The sequence below is a fragment of the Odocoileus virginianus genome, chromosome 15, assembly GCF_023699985.2.
Source record: "Odocoileus virginianus isolate 20LAN1187 ecotype Illinois chromosome 15, Ovbor_1.2, whole genome shotgun sequence".
NCBI classification, from domain to species: domain Eukaryota; kingdom Metazoa; phylum Chordata; class Mammalia; order Artiodactyla; family Cervidae; genus Odocoileus; species Odocoileus virginianus.
Genome location: NC_069688.1, coordinates 28,697,935 through 28,716,293, shown reverse-complemented (window position 1 = coordinate 28,716,293; position 18,359 = coordinate 28,697,935). Strand labels below are relative to the sequence as shown.

General features: G+C 38.6%; 1 protein-coding gene across 2 annotated transcripts in view; it reads right to left on the bottom strand.

Annotated features, from left to right (window-relative positions):
- Positions 1–17,398, bottom strand: part of PKIA (cAMP-dependent protein kinase inhibitor alpha) — a 95,769-nt gene extending 78,371 nt beyond the window's left edge. The window contains exon 1 of one of the 2 annotated variants that reach the window (XM_070477199.1): positions 17,086–17,398. In XM_070477199.1, the coding sequence (XP_070333300.1) occupies positions 17,086–17,238 (153 nt within the window). In that variant the 5' untranslated portion in view covers positions 17,239–17,398. The remainder of the gene's footprint in view (positions 1–17,085) is intronic. The other variant, XM_070477200.1, reaches the window with a different exon arrangement.
- Positions 17,399–18,359: the final 961 nt, after the last annotated feature.

Genomic DNA, 18,359 nt, shown 5'->3' with positions numbered 1-18,359 from the left:
TACTGACCATAGGGGTAAGAATGGGAATCATCACTAACTGTTAATTAGTAAGAGGAATCTTATTGGGGAGATAAAAATGTTACAAAACTTGACTGTGGTGATGGTCCCACAACTAGGTAAGTTTAATGAAGGTCATTGAAGTGATCCTCAATTCCATTCCTGTTTAAGCATCTGAGTTCCCTGCCATAACATGTATTGCTACCCATATATAGAATGAAGTGTTTTGGAGCCTGTTGTACATTTAAAAATAAACTTTTTTAAAAAGGTCATTGAACTGTACAATTTAAATATGGAACCTAAATTATACCTCAATAAAGTTGTTTCTTTTTCAGAATTAAAAAAAAAAAGTTTTCCCAGGCTCCAAATGGAGCTTGACTCATCTGCATGGAAATGGCCAGCGAAACATAGAGGAGCTCACTGTTCTGCTAGATTAAGCCCACCCTAGTGCATGAAACAAAATAGAACCCAGACACTGAGGCCTTGGTTCTGACGCCCTTCACTCCACTTACCTGCTGTAATAGAACCAGGCAACAGGCAAGAAAAAAATGTGGGAACTGCCGCTGTGTACCTTTAAATAAACACAGTGACCCTATGTAACAGAATGCGGTTCAGTGAATGATCAAATACATCTGACCAATCAGAATAATTCCTCCTTTCTTGGTGGAATAGCTGTGATAGAAATGGACAGAACTGGACTTGGGAGTGTGAAAGGGGTGCTTTCCCTCTTTCACAGGCTCTGAACTTCTTCAATTTTCCTATGATTTAAGCCTAATTAGAATTATGTACTTTTGAAAAAGGGTAGGTATTAAAATTAAGTAAGCTGAGAGTGTTAAGTGTGGAAAAAAAGATAACAAACTTAAGAAAAGGTAGAATTATTACTATGAGAATTACCAGAACTGTTTTTTTTCCAAAACTGTGCCTGCCATAGTATTTTAATTATAATTAGAATTAGATAGAAATTGACTTGCTGTCTCCATTTGATAATATTATCAAAAACTTCCCTTGAGGAAATTTAAAATTATTTATTCTATGTAAATTTCTTCAAGTCCTTAATTTGCACCTTATTATAAGATATAACACACAGTATCTACAAGCTGGCAAAATTTTGACAATTCTTCTGCCACCCTCTATTCTTTCTCCTTTTCCTCTTTTCCTCCCCCACCCCCCTTCCACAAAGCTAGTTAATGGGCATATGACAAACAGTAGGTATCAAACCCTTCTATTCATTATAGGGGTTGGGAATGTGGAATCTCACAAAAACAGAGACTTGATTTTAAATACTTATCTGCACCATACTAGCCGTATGACTATGAATAATTTAATCTTTCTGTGCCTCAGTTTGTCCATATGTAAAATATGTAATAATAGTGCCTGCCATCTAGGATTATTTTGAGGGGAAATTACAATTTTTTTTTTAATGCGGACCAGTATTTTTTTGAATTTGGTGTAATACTGCTTCTGTTTTATATTTGGGCTTTTTCGCTGCGAGGCAGATGGGATCCTAGCTCATCTACCAGGAATTGAACCCACATTGGAAGGCGAAGTCTTACTGGACTGCCAGGAAGTCCTTCTAACTGGTTGTAAAACCTTTATTTAGTATAGAGAAATCATAATGAGTAAATTATTTTTCACTTCTTTGTATATATAACATTTAATATTGGGATTCACAGTCTCAGAATCTAAAAAATATGTTCAGCTAAATGGAGAGAAAACCATAGTTACAGTAATTTTTTCTTTACTTCCTCATTTTGTTTTTTTAACTGAATACAAGAATCACAATTTCTTGACATTGTTGTCAATGAACAGTATGAGACTATAATATTAGTTTTGAAAAGGCACTGAATATTTGAAATGAAGAAAACTAAGAAATAGTAGTAAATAAACTTTTTATTTTACCAATCCCAAGTGAAAGATGAAGTTAACGATGATATATGTGAAAACTCTGGAGAAGTTATACAGAAAGAACCCCAACTACTTACAGCACACTTGAAATTCAAATGACAGTAAATGACTAATTCTTAAATCAAGAACCTTTCACTGAAATTAAAAACATAAATGCTTTTTCTTGCTTTCTGTAGGAGGTGAAAGAGTATTCAGTAGGTGTCAAGACTATTTTAAAAAGCAGGTTATAGTGATGATATTTCAGGAGCATAAAAATGCTAAGGCAGATCTCATAAAGATCTGTTTAAACTATGCTTAATAGAAACTTAGTGACTGAATGACTAACACACACACAGAGAAACTTAGTGAAATACATTTCAATTGACCAACATAGTTATAGGAGAGAATTTTAGATTTTGTTGTTGTTTAGTTGCTCACTCGTGTCCAACTCTTTTTAGGACTTTATGCGCTTCTCCATCTATGGGTTTCCCGGGCAAGAATACTGGAGCGGGTCGCCATTTCCTTCTCTCGGAAATCTTCCCAACTCAGGGATTGAACCTGGGTCTCCTGCACTGCAGGCAGATTCTTTACCGTTTGAGCTATTAGGAAAGATACCAATGTCAACATCATGTCCATGCAAACTAGACTGATATGTTACTTAACTCAGCATCAGCACTGTCAATGTTTGTTCATTAAGCAATGTAGTCCTTTAGATAAGAGGCATGGTTCTCTGGAGAAGCTTATAGACACAAGATACACAAATGGGAATACGGTGAAAAACAATAAAGATTTTTTAAAAGAAATTAAACCAAGGAACTTATGTAATATGGCCATTTCTTTGGATTGAACAAAGAAATTCAGGTAAGTTTTCCTGGTTCAGGCTCCAGTGAGGTCTCTGGGCAAACTGGTAACTAGAACAAGATTCAGGTCTATTTCCCCTTTCGGGCTTACCTCAAACAAGTCCAGTTCCTACAGCACAGTGGAAAGCACTAGAATGGCCATGGCATGAAACAGGTTTGAAATCTGGCCCCGATACTTAATAACTGTGCACTTCTAAAATGGGCAATTTGCTAAATTTCATGAACTTTAATTCCCTCCCATACCCTCTGCTCAATGAATACAATCCTTTTTCTACCAATTCTAGAGAATTAGGGTGGTCTGAAGAGAATATGTATGTAAAAAATGCTTTGAAAATTATTTAATACTTTAAAAATATTATTAATCATTATTATTTCAGAATGAGGGAAATCTCCCCCTCCTCTAATATATTCAGTGTTTTTAGGACCAACCTAGGTCTTCCAGAGAGCTATGTAAAACTTGAACATTTTAATGATATCTGACAATGTTTAAATATTTTAAAAAAAATTATCCAAGCTGGCATATTTCTTCTTAAACAGTTCCAAAAGTAATGCATATATAGTGCAATGAATTTGGAAATACAGAAAGAGATTAAAAGCCAGTAAGAGTCATCCTGACTCTTCCTTGAGCTAACCATTGATAAATGATTTTTAAAATTTTCCTTAGGTCTTTTTCCTCTATATATATGACACTGAAAACCAAGCTGTAAATATGCATTGTGTATTATTTAACATTCTCTTCTCACTTAACATACTACAAAAACAATTTTAATTTATTAGTTTCTGTATTGATTCCTATTCTAAGCATTTAAAAATACTTAATAGTGAAGGTTACCTGTGAGCTATTATGTAAAGTTCAGCATATAGTATAAATATATTAGAATTCATACGCTTTATTCCTATGTTTATAAGTTGCATAGACAATTCCAATATTTATAGTTAAAGACCATGAAAAAAAATTAGTGTTTTTAAATAAAACAGTTAAATGGAGGGGATCATCCTGACCCAGGGATCAAACACGTGTCTCCTGCACTGCACGCAGATTCTTTACCATCTAAGCCACCGGGGAAGCCCCAAATAAAGACTACTTTATTTAAAAGCTGACATGAAACCCCTAGAAAACTTCCTTCTACTTAAGTGAGGTGGTAGGTACATTACCAAAACACCACTGAAATATAGATTACAATTGAGTTTAAATAAAAATTTGAATACGTACCACAGAATTGCTGTCTACCCATTATACTATTAATAATTGGCAACAGGAATATTATAGAGAATGATTGAACATTAATAGTCATATGTCAATTACTAAGATCATATTTATGTGAATCAATGATTTTGCAAAGGTAGAGTAGCAAACATCTGTGCATTTTTATTGTCAAAGGCTGCCTGCCAACTGGCAATTCATTTCATAGGCTTGGTCTAAAATATATCATTTACTGATAGCCAAGAGACATCTCAGTATGTCATTAATAGTGCAGAAGCTCTAAACCAGGGATATTTTTGTCTCTATGATTTATTTGCACCAGTAGCTATTAGAATCCAGAATAATAACACTAATAACCTTCAAGTTAATTTTGACCCTGCTACTGCTGCTAAGTCGCTTCAGTCGTGTCCGACTCTGTGCGGCCCCATAGACGGCAGCCCATCAGGCTCCCCCATCCCTGGGATTCTCCAGGCAAGAACACTGGAGTGGGTTGCCATTTCCTTCTCCAATGCATGAAAATGAAAAGTGAAAGTGAAGTCACTCAGTCGTGTCTGACTCTTAGCGACCCCATAGACCACAGCCTACCAGGCTTCTCCGTCCATGGGATTTTCCAGACAAGAGTACTGGAGTGGGGTGCCATTGCCTTCTCCGAATTTTGGCCCTACGTTGTAGCAATTTCAACGGAAGTTAGTATATTCACATATGGAATCAAAATTCCTAAACTATATAGTATTACAATTGATGCAGTGTGTTTTTATGAAGTATTACAAGTATAATACTTCATTAAAATGATTAAATGAAAACAATATAGAAATGTCATATTTGTGTCCTAGAAAGGATGTAGAAGGAATTTCTGATAGTATAGGTTAATACATGATTAACCATACTACTTTTATTTATAAAGCATCCAAACATTAGACATCTATAAGATATGTCTTTACCATCATGACAATGTATTCCAGAATTAATTATAAAAACTGCTTTTACTTCCAGAATTAATTATAAAAACTGCTTTTACTGTGCTTATGTTTTTTAATTGAGACGTGCCCTTTAAGCATCTTTAAATCATAGGACTAATCAGATAGAAATCAAGAGGAAACCAATAATCCAACTCACAGATTTTTTAAAACTTTGTATAAAAATGTTATGAATCTAAGAATGGAAAAAGCAGGATTATTAATCAACAAGTGGCTATTTTACAAAATCTAGTTAATAGTAAACTACCTGGGTTAGGGTGGCGAGGAAGATCAAAATGAATGTCAGACCAAGTTTGCTTCTCTTACTTGAAAATATTACAATATATTGGGTTGTCCTAATTTGGGACTATGTAACTGCCAATCTCATGTTTCTAGTTTTACTATGAAAGTGAATTTTTTTAGGTACAAGTGTAGAAATAAACTAGAAAGCTCCAAAGTGCAGTTTCCTTCCTCCCTTTCCCCAATTAAAAAAATGAGAAATACCTAACCAACAGATCTGATGGTTCCAAAAGGGGCAAGTCTCTATACTGAAACACAATTCAAAGGAGAACATTCCAAATTAGGATTCTGTGAGACACTGAAAATTACGGCATGAAAGACAGAAGAATAAATTTCTAATGCACCATAAAATGTCTTCCTCAAAACAAAAGAGATAATTGAAGCCCAGAGCATTTAATGGATAAAATATAATCAAATGAAACAGAAACATGTTCCAAGCTGAAAAGCAGCAATACTACTCAGTTCAGTTCAGTCGTTCAGTTGTCGCTATTCTCACATAATTTTACAGTAGTTATAACCCAGTAAGATCAGATTTAAAAGCACTGACTGAAATATGTATAAGTCTACAAATATATATATATGTAGAAATAACATATGTAGTACCTGAAATATATTATATTCATATAGTAAAGAATCACTTTAAAATTTCAAAAATATTCTTTAAAGTTTTGAAAAATGTACAGTGAAAACATAAATTTTCTTTGCAAAACTTGACTCTGGAGACAAAGATTATTCAAATGCTTCTCCAATAATTTGTTTATCTTAAATATAATCAAATATTTGAAACAGAAGACAGCTGTTCATGAAAACAGACATGTATAATCCATACATATGTATATATATTAATAGACACATAAGTGATTAAATATAATTAATATATAATACACATAAAATACTTAACTTACTATATAGCATTACATCCTGATAAACCCACCACTAACTGAAAATATTATAAATTGCAAATACTTATACTACACCCAGGGCTTCCCTGGTTGCTCAGATGGTAAAGAATCTGCCTGCATTGCAAGAGACTGGGTTCCACCCCTTGGTCTGGAAGGTCTCCTAGAGAAGAGAATGGCTTCCCACTCTGGTATTCTTGCCTGGAGAATCCCGTGGACAGAGGAGCCTGGAGGGCTACAGTCCATGGGGTCGCAAAGAGTCAGACGTGACTGAGCAACTGACACTAATGATAGCGTACCCACAACCTACCAACCATCATAGTTTAGCATAGCGTACCTTCAACGTACTCAGAACATTCACATTAGCCTACAGTTGGGCAAAATCAACTGATAGAAGCCTACTTTATAACATGTTGAACATCTCATTTGTTTTACTGAACACTACTGAATGTGAAAAACAGAATGGTTGTAAAGTTATCAGTTATGACGCATGGCTGACTGGGAGCAGAAGCTAGCTGCTGCTGCTGAGCATCACCAGAAAGCATCAAGCTGCATATTGTAAGCCTGGGAAAAGGTCAAAATTCAAAAAATACTTTTTCCACTAAGTGAGTATCACTTTTGCACCATCGTAAATCTGAAGAATCATTCAGTTGAACCATTATAAGTTGGGGAATGTCTCTCTATATAATTTCTGTATAATATTTGTGCATACATGTACGCACACGTATATTTAAAACAGGAATTTTCACTGCGTGCAATGTATCATCTGAAGATCAGATTATACACAAAATCTATGCATCAAGCCTTTGGTGAATAGCTAATGAATTCAGCATTCAAATGGGGATTAAAAATATTGGTTTAGGAACTAAGGACAAACTTTTAAAAATGTTTTATACTTTTTACTTACAAGAATAAGGTTAGGTACACATGATTTGTGGCTTCCCAAGTGGCACAGTGGTAAAGAATCTGCCTGCCAAAGCAGGAGACATGGGTTCGATCCCTGGGTCAGGAAGAATTACTGCAGTAAGAAATGGCAACCCACCCACTCCAGTATTCTTGCCTGGAGAATTTCCATGGACAGAGGAGCCTGGTGGGCTACAGTCCATGGGGTCGCAAAGAGCTGGACACAGTAAGCACACACGCATGCACATGCTCACATGCATACACACACACACAGATTAGACTATACCAATAGAAATAAATGTTTGCCAATTTGGCAAGAGCTGTTTATCACCACAAAATGCTCACTTGTTGAACAGCTATGGCTCATACGTTAAATGGAAGGTTTTAGGCACTTTTTGTACTTGTTTGCTTAAACCAAAATGACCCATATATAAGTCATATAAAAATATAAAATTATGTGCTTTTTAAGCCAAACAAAATTGTTATCACATTAAAGCATGCTGTGTACTAAAAGTACAGTTTTTGTAGGCAGGTGTTTCTGGTACTAGTTTTCATATTAATTGAGGCTTTATTTTTTTATTTCTGTTTAAAGGTTTTGTTAGTGATTGAATCTACTCAGTAGAGCATAGTAATGAACAGTATTCCATTAAAATTCTTACATGTACACTAAATTCTTTGAGATTCAGTAAAATAGAAAGATGCCATATACCAAGAAGATTTATTTGTATATGATGTACAGTAGAGTTACAGATTAATGTTCCTTTTTGGACAATTTAATGATATTGATTAACATTTTAAAAAACTTCAATAGTTACACATTTTAAAAAAAGATTGGGGTACAAGGCAGATAGAGGGATTATCTCTAAAGGCTTTTGTTAGAGGAAGTGCATGTTAACAAGGCTTTAGTTGCCCTCTCTCCAGAGTTTCAACACTGTATTACAAAAAAAAATTAAATTGTCAACTATTGCTTTTAAGACAGAGAACAACTCCCACTTTCTATAACATTAGCTTTTGAAATCAACACCCATATTCAACAACCTTGATATCATGTCTGATAATGAGTCAGTGAAAAGAGTGACTAGACATATGGTACAGTTCAGAAAAAGAGGAAGATGCCAACTGAGTTTTCCCAACTCATCCAATCAACTACTTGCAGAATTAAAAATAGAAGCTAAGTCTAATTCCCACAGCTTCTGCCAGATCAGAGCCTGACAACTTTGCAGTGCAGCAGCTCCAACCTCTCCTGCCACTGGGATGACTTTTTCGAGACACTTTCCCATGAGTTCAGTCATTTCAAGGCTTGGTTTAAAATAGAGAAAAGTAGGAAGAGGTTCACAAATTTGGGGAACAACTGTGGTAATGAGATCTCATTGTAAATTGCTCAGAAAAATTAAAAAGATAAAAGCTGGAAACATTTATTAACCCTTACTATGTTATAAATTCTTCTTTATGTTACCTTCTTTAATCTTCATGACAACCCTATGATTTTCCTGTTTAAATGTCAAGAAACAACTCACAGTGGTGAGTTTCTATCATAAAGATAGAAAACAGTAGGGGTATGATTCAAACTAGGTGGGGTTCAAGGTTCAAGTTCGCTTCCTGAAAGACATGATTTGGACACAAGTGGTAACCTAAACTCCCCAAAATAAAAAAAAAAAAAAAATTAAAGAGAGAAAGGGAAGAGGAGGGCCTAGTGATCAGCAAACCTTGAAGATAATGTTTAGAACTTTTGATTGGTCTTAAAAGTGACAAAAAGCTATTCAGAATAAATGTTATTAGACAAACTAAAAAACTCTTCTATTTTACACTCACACACTGAAATCAACCAGATTGCTTTCCTTCCATTAATGCTGTACTGCCATTTTATTTCATTTTCCATTTCATTTATTAAGAGGTAATTCAAACACAAGTATTTTACCTGAACAGTTTACTGATTTTTTTTTTTTTTACTATGACCAAGATGCCAATCTTCCTCCCCTTATTGAATGGACTTTTTAATATCAGCTTATTTTAGTGTCAGATTTTAATTTCTGTAGTGAAATAGTGACTTCACAAATACGGAAATCTTTATAATCTTTAAAATTTGACTGGCTTTAAATCTGAATTTGAATTTGGTGGGAACAACCAATTCAACTTCAACATTATTTCTGCAAGTCCCAGATGCATTAAATTTTGTGAATGGAGAGAGAGCATTAGCACCCTGGTTGTTTTTCACTATACTTTGATTACCAGAGAACCCAAGTGTGAAACCTCATGGAGAGAACTGTAAAAAATGGCCTAAAGACATCATTGACGTCTCTCTATTTATTCACATTAGGCAGTATACAACAAAAGGAACAAAGCAGGTTGTGTTGCTGTTACTATTGCAATGACCAAGAATCCTCAGTCTCATAGTCATTGCAGTCCGTTAAGATATGGGATTGTTGATTACCTAGGCCAAAGTGAGAATGCTTGTCTCATGTCTGCTTTTTAACGCGCGCTTGATTAGACAGCAATAAGCACAAAAGTAAATAGGGGAAATGTTTGTTAATAGGTTCCTCCATCCCAATCCACTAAAGAAACAGTATACTTTAAATATTGCTGTGAAATGTCTAGGGTGTGTCTGCCTGTATTCTTGCAACCCTTCACCTTTACCTAGCTTTTCAAAAATGTTATAACACGTTGCTTCATCCTTATCCTTTTAGCATGCTAATGTCTAATTAAGTAAAGCATGATGTAATCCCCAGCAAGCTCTCAGTTTCTCCTTTCTGGGACAATGCAAATCAAGACAGCCTTCTTCTAAGGAAGGTAGTTAAAAGTTTTGCCAATTGTGCTCACACTTCAGATATTCCAACATTAAGTAGTTTAGCTTAAATAAGACACTTGCATCTTTGGGATTTAATTATTTTGTTTTAAAATAAAGTTTAAAAGATACTCTAAAGAAAAACTAAGAAAAAACAACAAAAGATATACCATAACGCAGGTACATAAATATGAAATAAGGTAGTTTTAAATTAAAAATTCATCTTTTTATTTTTTAAATTAATCTAATTAAAATCTTAGATTTTACTTAAAACTGGCTAAAATGGTAAACTTTATGTTATGGGACATTTTACCAAAATAAAAATGAACTATAAAATAAAGTAAAAATTTACCTCATATTAGGCATATTATGAAGTTTCCATAAACTTGCATTTATTTTAGGAACTTATACAGCTTTTCTCATATTTTGGGACAAATAAAGAAAGCAAAGTTCCAATAATTTGGCCATCTGATGCAAAGAGCCGACTCATTTGAAAAGACACTGATGCTGGGAAAAACTGAAGGCAGGAGGAGAAGGGGATGACAGAGGACAAGATGGTTGGATGGCGTCACCGACCCAATGGACATGAGTCCATTGAGCAAGCTCTGGGAGATGGTGGAGGACAGGGAAGCCTGGTGTGCTGCAGTCCATGGGTCATAAAGAGTCGTTCGGACATGACTAAGTGACTGAACAACAACAAAGAAAGCAACAGTTAAAGTAGTCTTCTTCTGAGTTCTTTCTCTCCATCTTTCCATCTCTCTCTGTTTTTTCTAGGTTAATGGTCTTCTCACACCAGTCTTTGAATCCTAGCATCAGTAGGAGGCAGTTAGCTCGTACTGGTTTCCTTAAGTATTAGCTAAAAACCTTAATATACTTTTGTATTTGTAATTGTTTTAGAACCTGAGAGGAATGTCATTTCTTGGCAAAAGCAAATATATTACTGTAGATAGCATTATTAGAAAGAAATAGTAACTTTCAGGCAGACATATATCCATCCTAAGGAAACAATATATTTCAGAGTAGCCTACACCACTCAATTGCTGGCGATGCTCTTCCACATATTTGGCAGTATAGTACTCCAAGTCTGAGAACTGTGTCTTTTTGTAAAAATGATTTTGATTGGAAAATCCTCAATAAATCATTTGGAATGTATAACATTTAGAGCTCCTTCTGGGATTCCTTTTCTATGAATCAAGGTTCTTTGACTCACTATCCTCCTTGGCACCTGCTTCCTAGTCTTCTCAGCTGCCTTTGTGCCAATGCTAGTGAAGAGTTCTGATTTTACGTCCTAAAGCTGGGATAACAATAAAAGGAGAACCTCATCTCAAGTACCAGACATATCTGGGCTATAAAGGACATACATGTTGTCAAAGTAAGCCCAGAGGAATTACCAGGGTCATTCCTGGCTCTAGCTGCCCTCACAGGAGGAACAACCAAAAATTATTTGGAAACAGGACACTATTTGAGAGAATCCCGGAGCACAGAGATGAGGCTGAAGCACCGTTGCACCACAAAGACCAAGACAGACTGTATTAGGCTGCATTGCTCCTCCCCCGGGCCAGGGAAGCACCACTGAGGGGCTGGTTCTTGCAGTAGGAGAAGAGAACTGGGGGACAGCCAGCACTGCCCCGAGCATTGGGGTAGCTTTGTGGGAGTCACTACTCTGATCTGCTCCACTGGGTTTGCAGGGGAATCTGCAGGGCCTGACCACTGAAAGTTGGACTGTGATGAAGGGGTTAGAGGCATGCAACAGCCAGCACATGGATTGTGACAGACAGAATTCATACCTGCAGTGCCCAAGTAATGATCACAACTAGTGTCTTTGTTCATCTGTAGAGCCAGGTTAGGGGGCACTACAACCAGGGAAATCAGAGGGGTACAGATCCACCTGATTTTCATACAGCCCTAGAGCCTGGTTTGCCTACCCCCAGGGAAAGAGCATAGTCACAGCCTACCAATGCGGAGAGTGTCTTCCGGCCATCTGAACAAAAGGGCTGGCAATAAATCCTGGAAGTTGTGTGGCCCAATGGCACTCTAACCAAGAGGCAGGCAGGCAGAGCAATCACCCCCAAAGCAAAGACAGTACCCGGCGTGGAGGGCTCCTATACTACGCTTAGGCAGGGAGATTAACCCTTAGCCAAGGCTGAGAGTAGCTCCCAGCTCCTCCCAACTGGGCAGCCTGCTGGAGACAGAAAGGGTAGTTGGAGTGGCCCTTCCCCAGTTCACGCATCCCCCCATCTCCACTCTGTGAAAAGGGTCTTCCTGCCCCAAATGAACTAGAAGGGTTGGTGACAACTCCTAGAAATTGTGTGGCCCAGCAGTGTACAAGCCTAGAGAAGGCACAGCTGATAGTTTGCAATGCCAAGCCAGTGGCGTGCGGGTCAGGTTAAATTAACATAACAAAAGAGCTTTACTGGCTTTAAAGGTGCTTCTCCTGCTGCTGTGCCTGGGCAGGGAATTTAATTCATAGCCCTACTATCACTGGAAAAAAGACTTCAGCCTGACTAACCAGGAGCCTAATCAGAGCACATGGGAAGCTGTATAGCCCATTCAATAGCAGTACAGTGGCACTTGACCCCCCTCTGCTGAGCAAAACCAGTGTCTTCACCTGACCAGGGAATTCAGGGCACGCTCTGGCCTGACTTGGGTCCCCAAACAATGAGCTATATATATAGGTTCCGTGTGCTGTCCTGCTGCCCTGCCAAGAAACTAATTCATAGCCCCATATACTACCGAATATAATCACCAGTTAAGTCTGGAGGAGGAGCCAAATTAATCAAGTATCCTTACCAATGTAAGGAATAAAGGATCACAAAAAATTAGGCAAATATGACACCACCATAGGAAACTAATAAAGCTCCAATAAATGACCTTTAAAAAGTGAAGATCTAGGAACTGTCAGAATAATCCTCTTAAGGAAGTTTAGTGAACTACAAGAAAACACAGACAAATCACTGAAATTAGGAAAACAATGGTGAACTAGACAAGATGTTTGACAAGGAAATAGAAACATTAAAAAAAAAAACAGGAATACTAGAATTAAAAAGCACAACAACAATAACTGAACTGAAGAATTCAATAGAATATCAAAGGTAGATTTAACCATGCAGAAGAAAGGATCAGCAGACTAGGGGATAAGACATTAGAAATTACCCAATTAAAGGACAAAAGAAAAAGAATAAACAATATACATGTTATGGGAATTCCAGGAGAAAAGAGAGGAAGGGACAGAAAGTATATTTAAAGCAATAATGGTTGAAAACTTCCCAAACCTGGGATGACAAATGGATATCCAGATCCATAAGGCCCAAATGACCCCAAATAGGTTGGACTCAAATATGGCTACATTGATACACATTGTAATTAAGTTGCTAAAAGTCAAAGACAAAGAAATAATTTTAAGAGCAGCAAGAGAAAAGAGAAAAGGTACATATAAGGGAACTCTGGGATAATTGGATATTCACATGTAAAAGAAACTGGACCAATAAATCTTATAACACTCACAAAATTAACTTGAATTGGATTAAAGCAACTCGGGTGTAAGACCAGAAACTATGAAACTGCTAGAAGAAAACAGGCATAAAGCTCACTACAGGGTCTTGGTAATGACTTTTTGGATAAGTATAAGTTTTGTTTTGTGATGCTTACTATGTTTTTTAATATGGATGAGCCAATATCCATTTAAGGGCATGTAAGTTCACAATAACTTTTGTGAATATGACTATTTGAATGTACTTTATTTATTTATTATGTAAGGATTTTAAACAAGTAAAGTGGTACTTGCAGACATCATTTAGAGCCTAACTTGGCTTTTGACTTCCAAGGTAGCACAGTAGCAAAGAATCTGCTTGCCAGTGCAGGAGATGCCAGAGATGCAGGTTTGATCCCTGGGTTGGGAAGATCCCCTGGAGGAGGAAATGGCAACCCATTCCAGTATTCTTGCCTGAAAAAAATTTCATGGACAGAGAAGGCTGGTGGGCTACAGTCCACAGTGTTGCAAAGAGTCGGCACAACTGAGTGACTAAGTACACACACACCCAACTTGGCTATTAGAGTAGGTGTATATATACCCCTGGAAAATAATAACTCATTTCTTCACTAAAATCAAATTGCTGAACATCTAGTTTGCATATACATAGCTAAGAACTGTATCATGAGTTGTAGGTAATAAAAAGTTGTTAGTCACAGACTCTGCTCTCTAGGCCTGTTTTACAAGAGCAGATCATGTTCAAACTAAAGGGCAGACCAAAATGGAAAATGCCATAGGAATTTAGACAAGGGAGAAACACATCTGAGACATAAAGGAAGGTGGGTAGGCTTACGGAGAAGGCTTCATGGAAGAGGCAGTATAAGATGTGAATAAGTTTTCAACATGTAGCAGGGTGAGTGAATGGAACAAAGAAGACATACAGGTGTGATGTCATGGGGCACAAAATGGAATAAAGACTACTTGGTCTTGGTTGGTCATGGGGTAATTTAAGGGGATTTGTAAGAAACTAAAAAAAAATTCCATGATCAGAGGAGCCTGGCAGGCTTACAGTCCAAGGTGTCACATAGAGTCAGACATGACTGAGCATGCATGCATAATGACAACAAAGTTACTGATAACACTGACCACCCACCAGACTAAATACATTTTTACTTGATTGGAAAGCAACAGACTGATTTCAAATCTATCTTGTCAAAGCTACAAAACATTCCTACAGTTCATTTAACATCTAATAGTGCACACCCTTCTATTTGGTGTTCCTCTTCCTTAATACCAGGTGATTAATTTTTCCTTTCTCTGGGAAACATTTTAAAAAAAGGAAATAAAGTAATAAATCAGTTTCAGTCAGGATATCACACAACTGTTTCTTCCCAAGGCTTTGAATTTAGAAAGTTTCCTCAGAAATTGTTTAAACGTAACAAAGTCTAAGTTCAGAAATCCCTTAAATTTATTTATCTTAATTAGTTGCACTACAATAGGAAATTATATTTTCTATCTGGGTTTTCTTTCTTCCCTAAAGGCTTCTCCAACCATAATCTATAACTTAGTACATTCATCTCACCTGTAAAAGCACTGGCAGGTAAGATGATTTTAGGCAGCACCAGTCCCCGAGTCCTGACCCATTTCTTGCCAAAGAATTCAGATTCTTCAGAAACCAAGTAACAGACATTTTCAATTTCTAACCATCATTAGCATGTTTTCATATACTATCTTCAACATAAATATGCCTGTTAAAATTACAGAAATTTTTATGGTACGTAAGATCAATTGCACTAACCTGTATTTCATAGACCGTGGACTATTCTTTTAAAAATGAAATATTATTTACTATGCTTTTCACTTATTATTCAGAAGTTATTCATATGGTTAAATATTTTACGATTAGGTAGAAAAGGTGGTAAAAGAAAGGGTTTTGATGTTTTTGTCCTTTGTTTCCCTGTCTAGTTGATGTGCCTGTGTCAAAATTTCAGAATCTTGAAAATTTAATACCTCAAACACAAACCACATTCAACAGATAATAATAACAACAACAAGCCAAAAAATTTTTCGGTCCAAAGATTTTCATGATTCAGAGGAACAGTTCCTGGGGTGAACCACTTGGAGTGAAATTCCACCCCCCACCCCTACTCCTTCTGCCTCATATACTGAAGGTAGGAACAAAGAAACCAAGTCAAATTTTTCCACAGTATATTTATAAATAGAGAATCTGTAATCAGAAAAACAATAATGATATAACATGATTTTGCAGAACCAGTATCTTTGTCTAAAAGCCATATTAAAAAAAAAAAAGGTAAGCAGAGGTCAATTTTTTAGCTATAAAACCCTGGTCCTCTTTTTCATTGATCTCCTCTATGTGTTAAAATTGCAGGGCTTTGGAGTCAAACTGTCTCTATAATTTCAAATGTAAAGAGAATAAATGTCTTTCAAAATAGAATATTATTAACGCACAGACACCACAGTTCGGCTTATTGCAACTGTTCTCTGTTGGGGAAGTGGCACATTTGCAATTCCCATCACAGCCATCTTAACCATTTCACAGAATAACATTCAAATGCACGTCCTTAGGTGGGCCACAGGAATGGGCACTTGAGCTCAGTAGCGAGGCGTCTGTGGGGAAATCCGAGGTCGGAATCCCTAAAACCTTGAGGATGCCCCAATAACCCGAGGCTTAGACTGGCCAGCTCCCCTGGCTTTCTCACTGCCTGTGGGGAAAGCCTCCGGAAACTCTTTTGAGGTATTGGGGGAATCCTAGGACAAACGCATGGCTTGCTTTGGCCGGAGGACTTGCTTCATACCCTACCCAGCTAGGTGTCTCACAGCCTTCTAAAAAAGGCTTCAAGAAAAACGGGATAGGCTGGCATTCACATCCCTACTTCCACCTATTCTTAGGCACAGGAGCAAAATTCGTTAGGTATCGCTCTCTCTTTCTCACAGCCCGACGGATTCTGCTGTCCTCGAAACCCGTCTGGGGTAGCTGCAGGGTCTCCAACGAAGCGAGTTATCGGAAACCATGTTGGTACTGGGCTGAAAGGACTTTTTTCATGCCCTGTATTTGGGGGAAGGACACGAGTAACAATCCAAACGTGGTGGAGGGCAATGCCCTTTCTGAGTCCTTGACAAAATCAGTCATGGAAAAGAGGTGGTGGACAGGGGCTGACAAGAGCTGGCCGGGGGATAGCCACAGCATCCACGGGGGGAAAAAAAAATCAAGTAAATGATTGACAAGAGAAATGAGGGGAGAAGTGGTGCCAAGTGCTGCACAACCCAAGCTGAACTCCGAAGGCAAGTTTCACCTCGAATCTGAGACTCTTTCTAAGGGTCGGGTGTTGAAGCGGGCGTTTGACGTCGAAATGTACACGGAACCCATTCTGAGCACTGGAAAGGGAGAAGAAGGGAAGAAGGCAGAAGAAGAGGGAAGATTTTCGATGACTTCTCCAAGCTCCTGCCAAGGACCTGCTGCTCACAAACCAGAAAACACCCAAGCGAAGGTTGAAGGCAGCAACGTTAAAAGTGCAACTCAAAATTATTTTACATTTTGAATACTCTTCAATATCTAAGTGAGTCTAGCATTGCCACGGTCGATTATCTTTAATATGAATATAGAGGCTGACCGCCTTCTTTGTCTGCCCCAAAACACCGCTCCTCCGATCTCAAGCACTTGATTAACATTTCCAGTTGTTGCTCCTTCACCCCAATACAGAATGCAGCAGGGACAGTCGCCTTCTTCCCAGGGTATCACAAACCCCATTATTAACCGAGCGCAGAGCACCGCGCAGCGCGGCCGAAGGTAGTGATAGCCCGGCAGCTTACCTTCTCGGGCGCGATCGAGTCAGCGCACGTCCCAGGCGTCCGCTGCCCCCGGCCGCAGTGCCGCCGCGCCGGCCGCCGCGTGGTCAGCTCAGCCGGCCCCCACCCCAGCTGCCAGCTGCTGCAGCCGCTCCCGCCGCCGAGCTCCGGCCGCATGAAGTCATCCCCCGCCCCGGGCCGGATCGCCACACTCCGCGCCAGCCGCGGGGGGAGAGGGACCTCTCCCGGCGGCGGGCACCCGCGCCCGGAAGCTGCGCCCGACGATCGCCCGGGTTCCCGGCTTTGGGATTATTTCCTATGAGTGCTTTTTACCGAAGAAGCGTCGCCTGAGGGTGGACCGAGAGAGAAGAGGCCGAGAGACTCTCTCTGCAGAGCGCCTCTCCCCCGAGCGCTCCCCTGTCACTGCCGCCTCATGGACAGCTCCATTCCGCCGTGTGGGTTTCCCACCCTCCTCATCTTCCTTATCAGTATTGTTCATTTTGCTGAATTTGAGAGTGCGATTCGCTTTGGAGCTAGCATTCAAGCACTCCGAAAATATTTTAAATTGACAACTAGATTTCTAAGCCCCTTGTAGCAGGCTCCACTTTCCTCCAATACGCACACACACACAGACACACACTCGCGCACGTACACACACAGTCAAACCACTCACAATTATGAAAGCCGGGACTTCTCGCTCTCTTACCTACGTAATGGAACAGGAAACTCCCAAAGGAGTGAAGTAGGACCGGCTAGAGAAAGCACTCAAGAGGGGTGGCCCAGGATTTTTTTTGCTGTTCAGTAGAGTACTTAGTGAACAGATGTTTCCCCTCTAATACCTCCCATATCAGCCCTCCCTCACGTGGGATGGCTGCTCCGGTGAGAGCTATAACATTTGGAAACAAAGAAGCTGAATCCCCCCATTAACAGATGGCTGTATCTCTTTCTTTCCTGAAGGATTTTTATCAGACTTGCATTGGGAATAACATAAGCATATATGCATATAAGCCCTTCTCTCTTTAAATTGGCAAGTATCTCTGTCTCTCTCTTAGTCTTCCTTCCCCCTCCCTCTCCTAAGCTGTTCAGATCAACAATTTGGGGACTTAGAAGAAAGGGGAAAAATGCCAAAGAGATGCCCTCTTTACAGCTAAACCAGGGTTTCTTTTCCCAATGTTGAGCTAGCCCCAGTGAGAGAGGCTCTTGGTCACTGGGGTTCTGTGAGTGAAGTTCTTATACTCAACTTCCTTTTGGAATTGCCCATCACGGCAAGGAGATCAAATCAGTCAACCCTAAAGGAA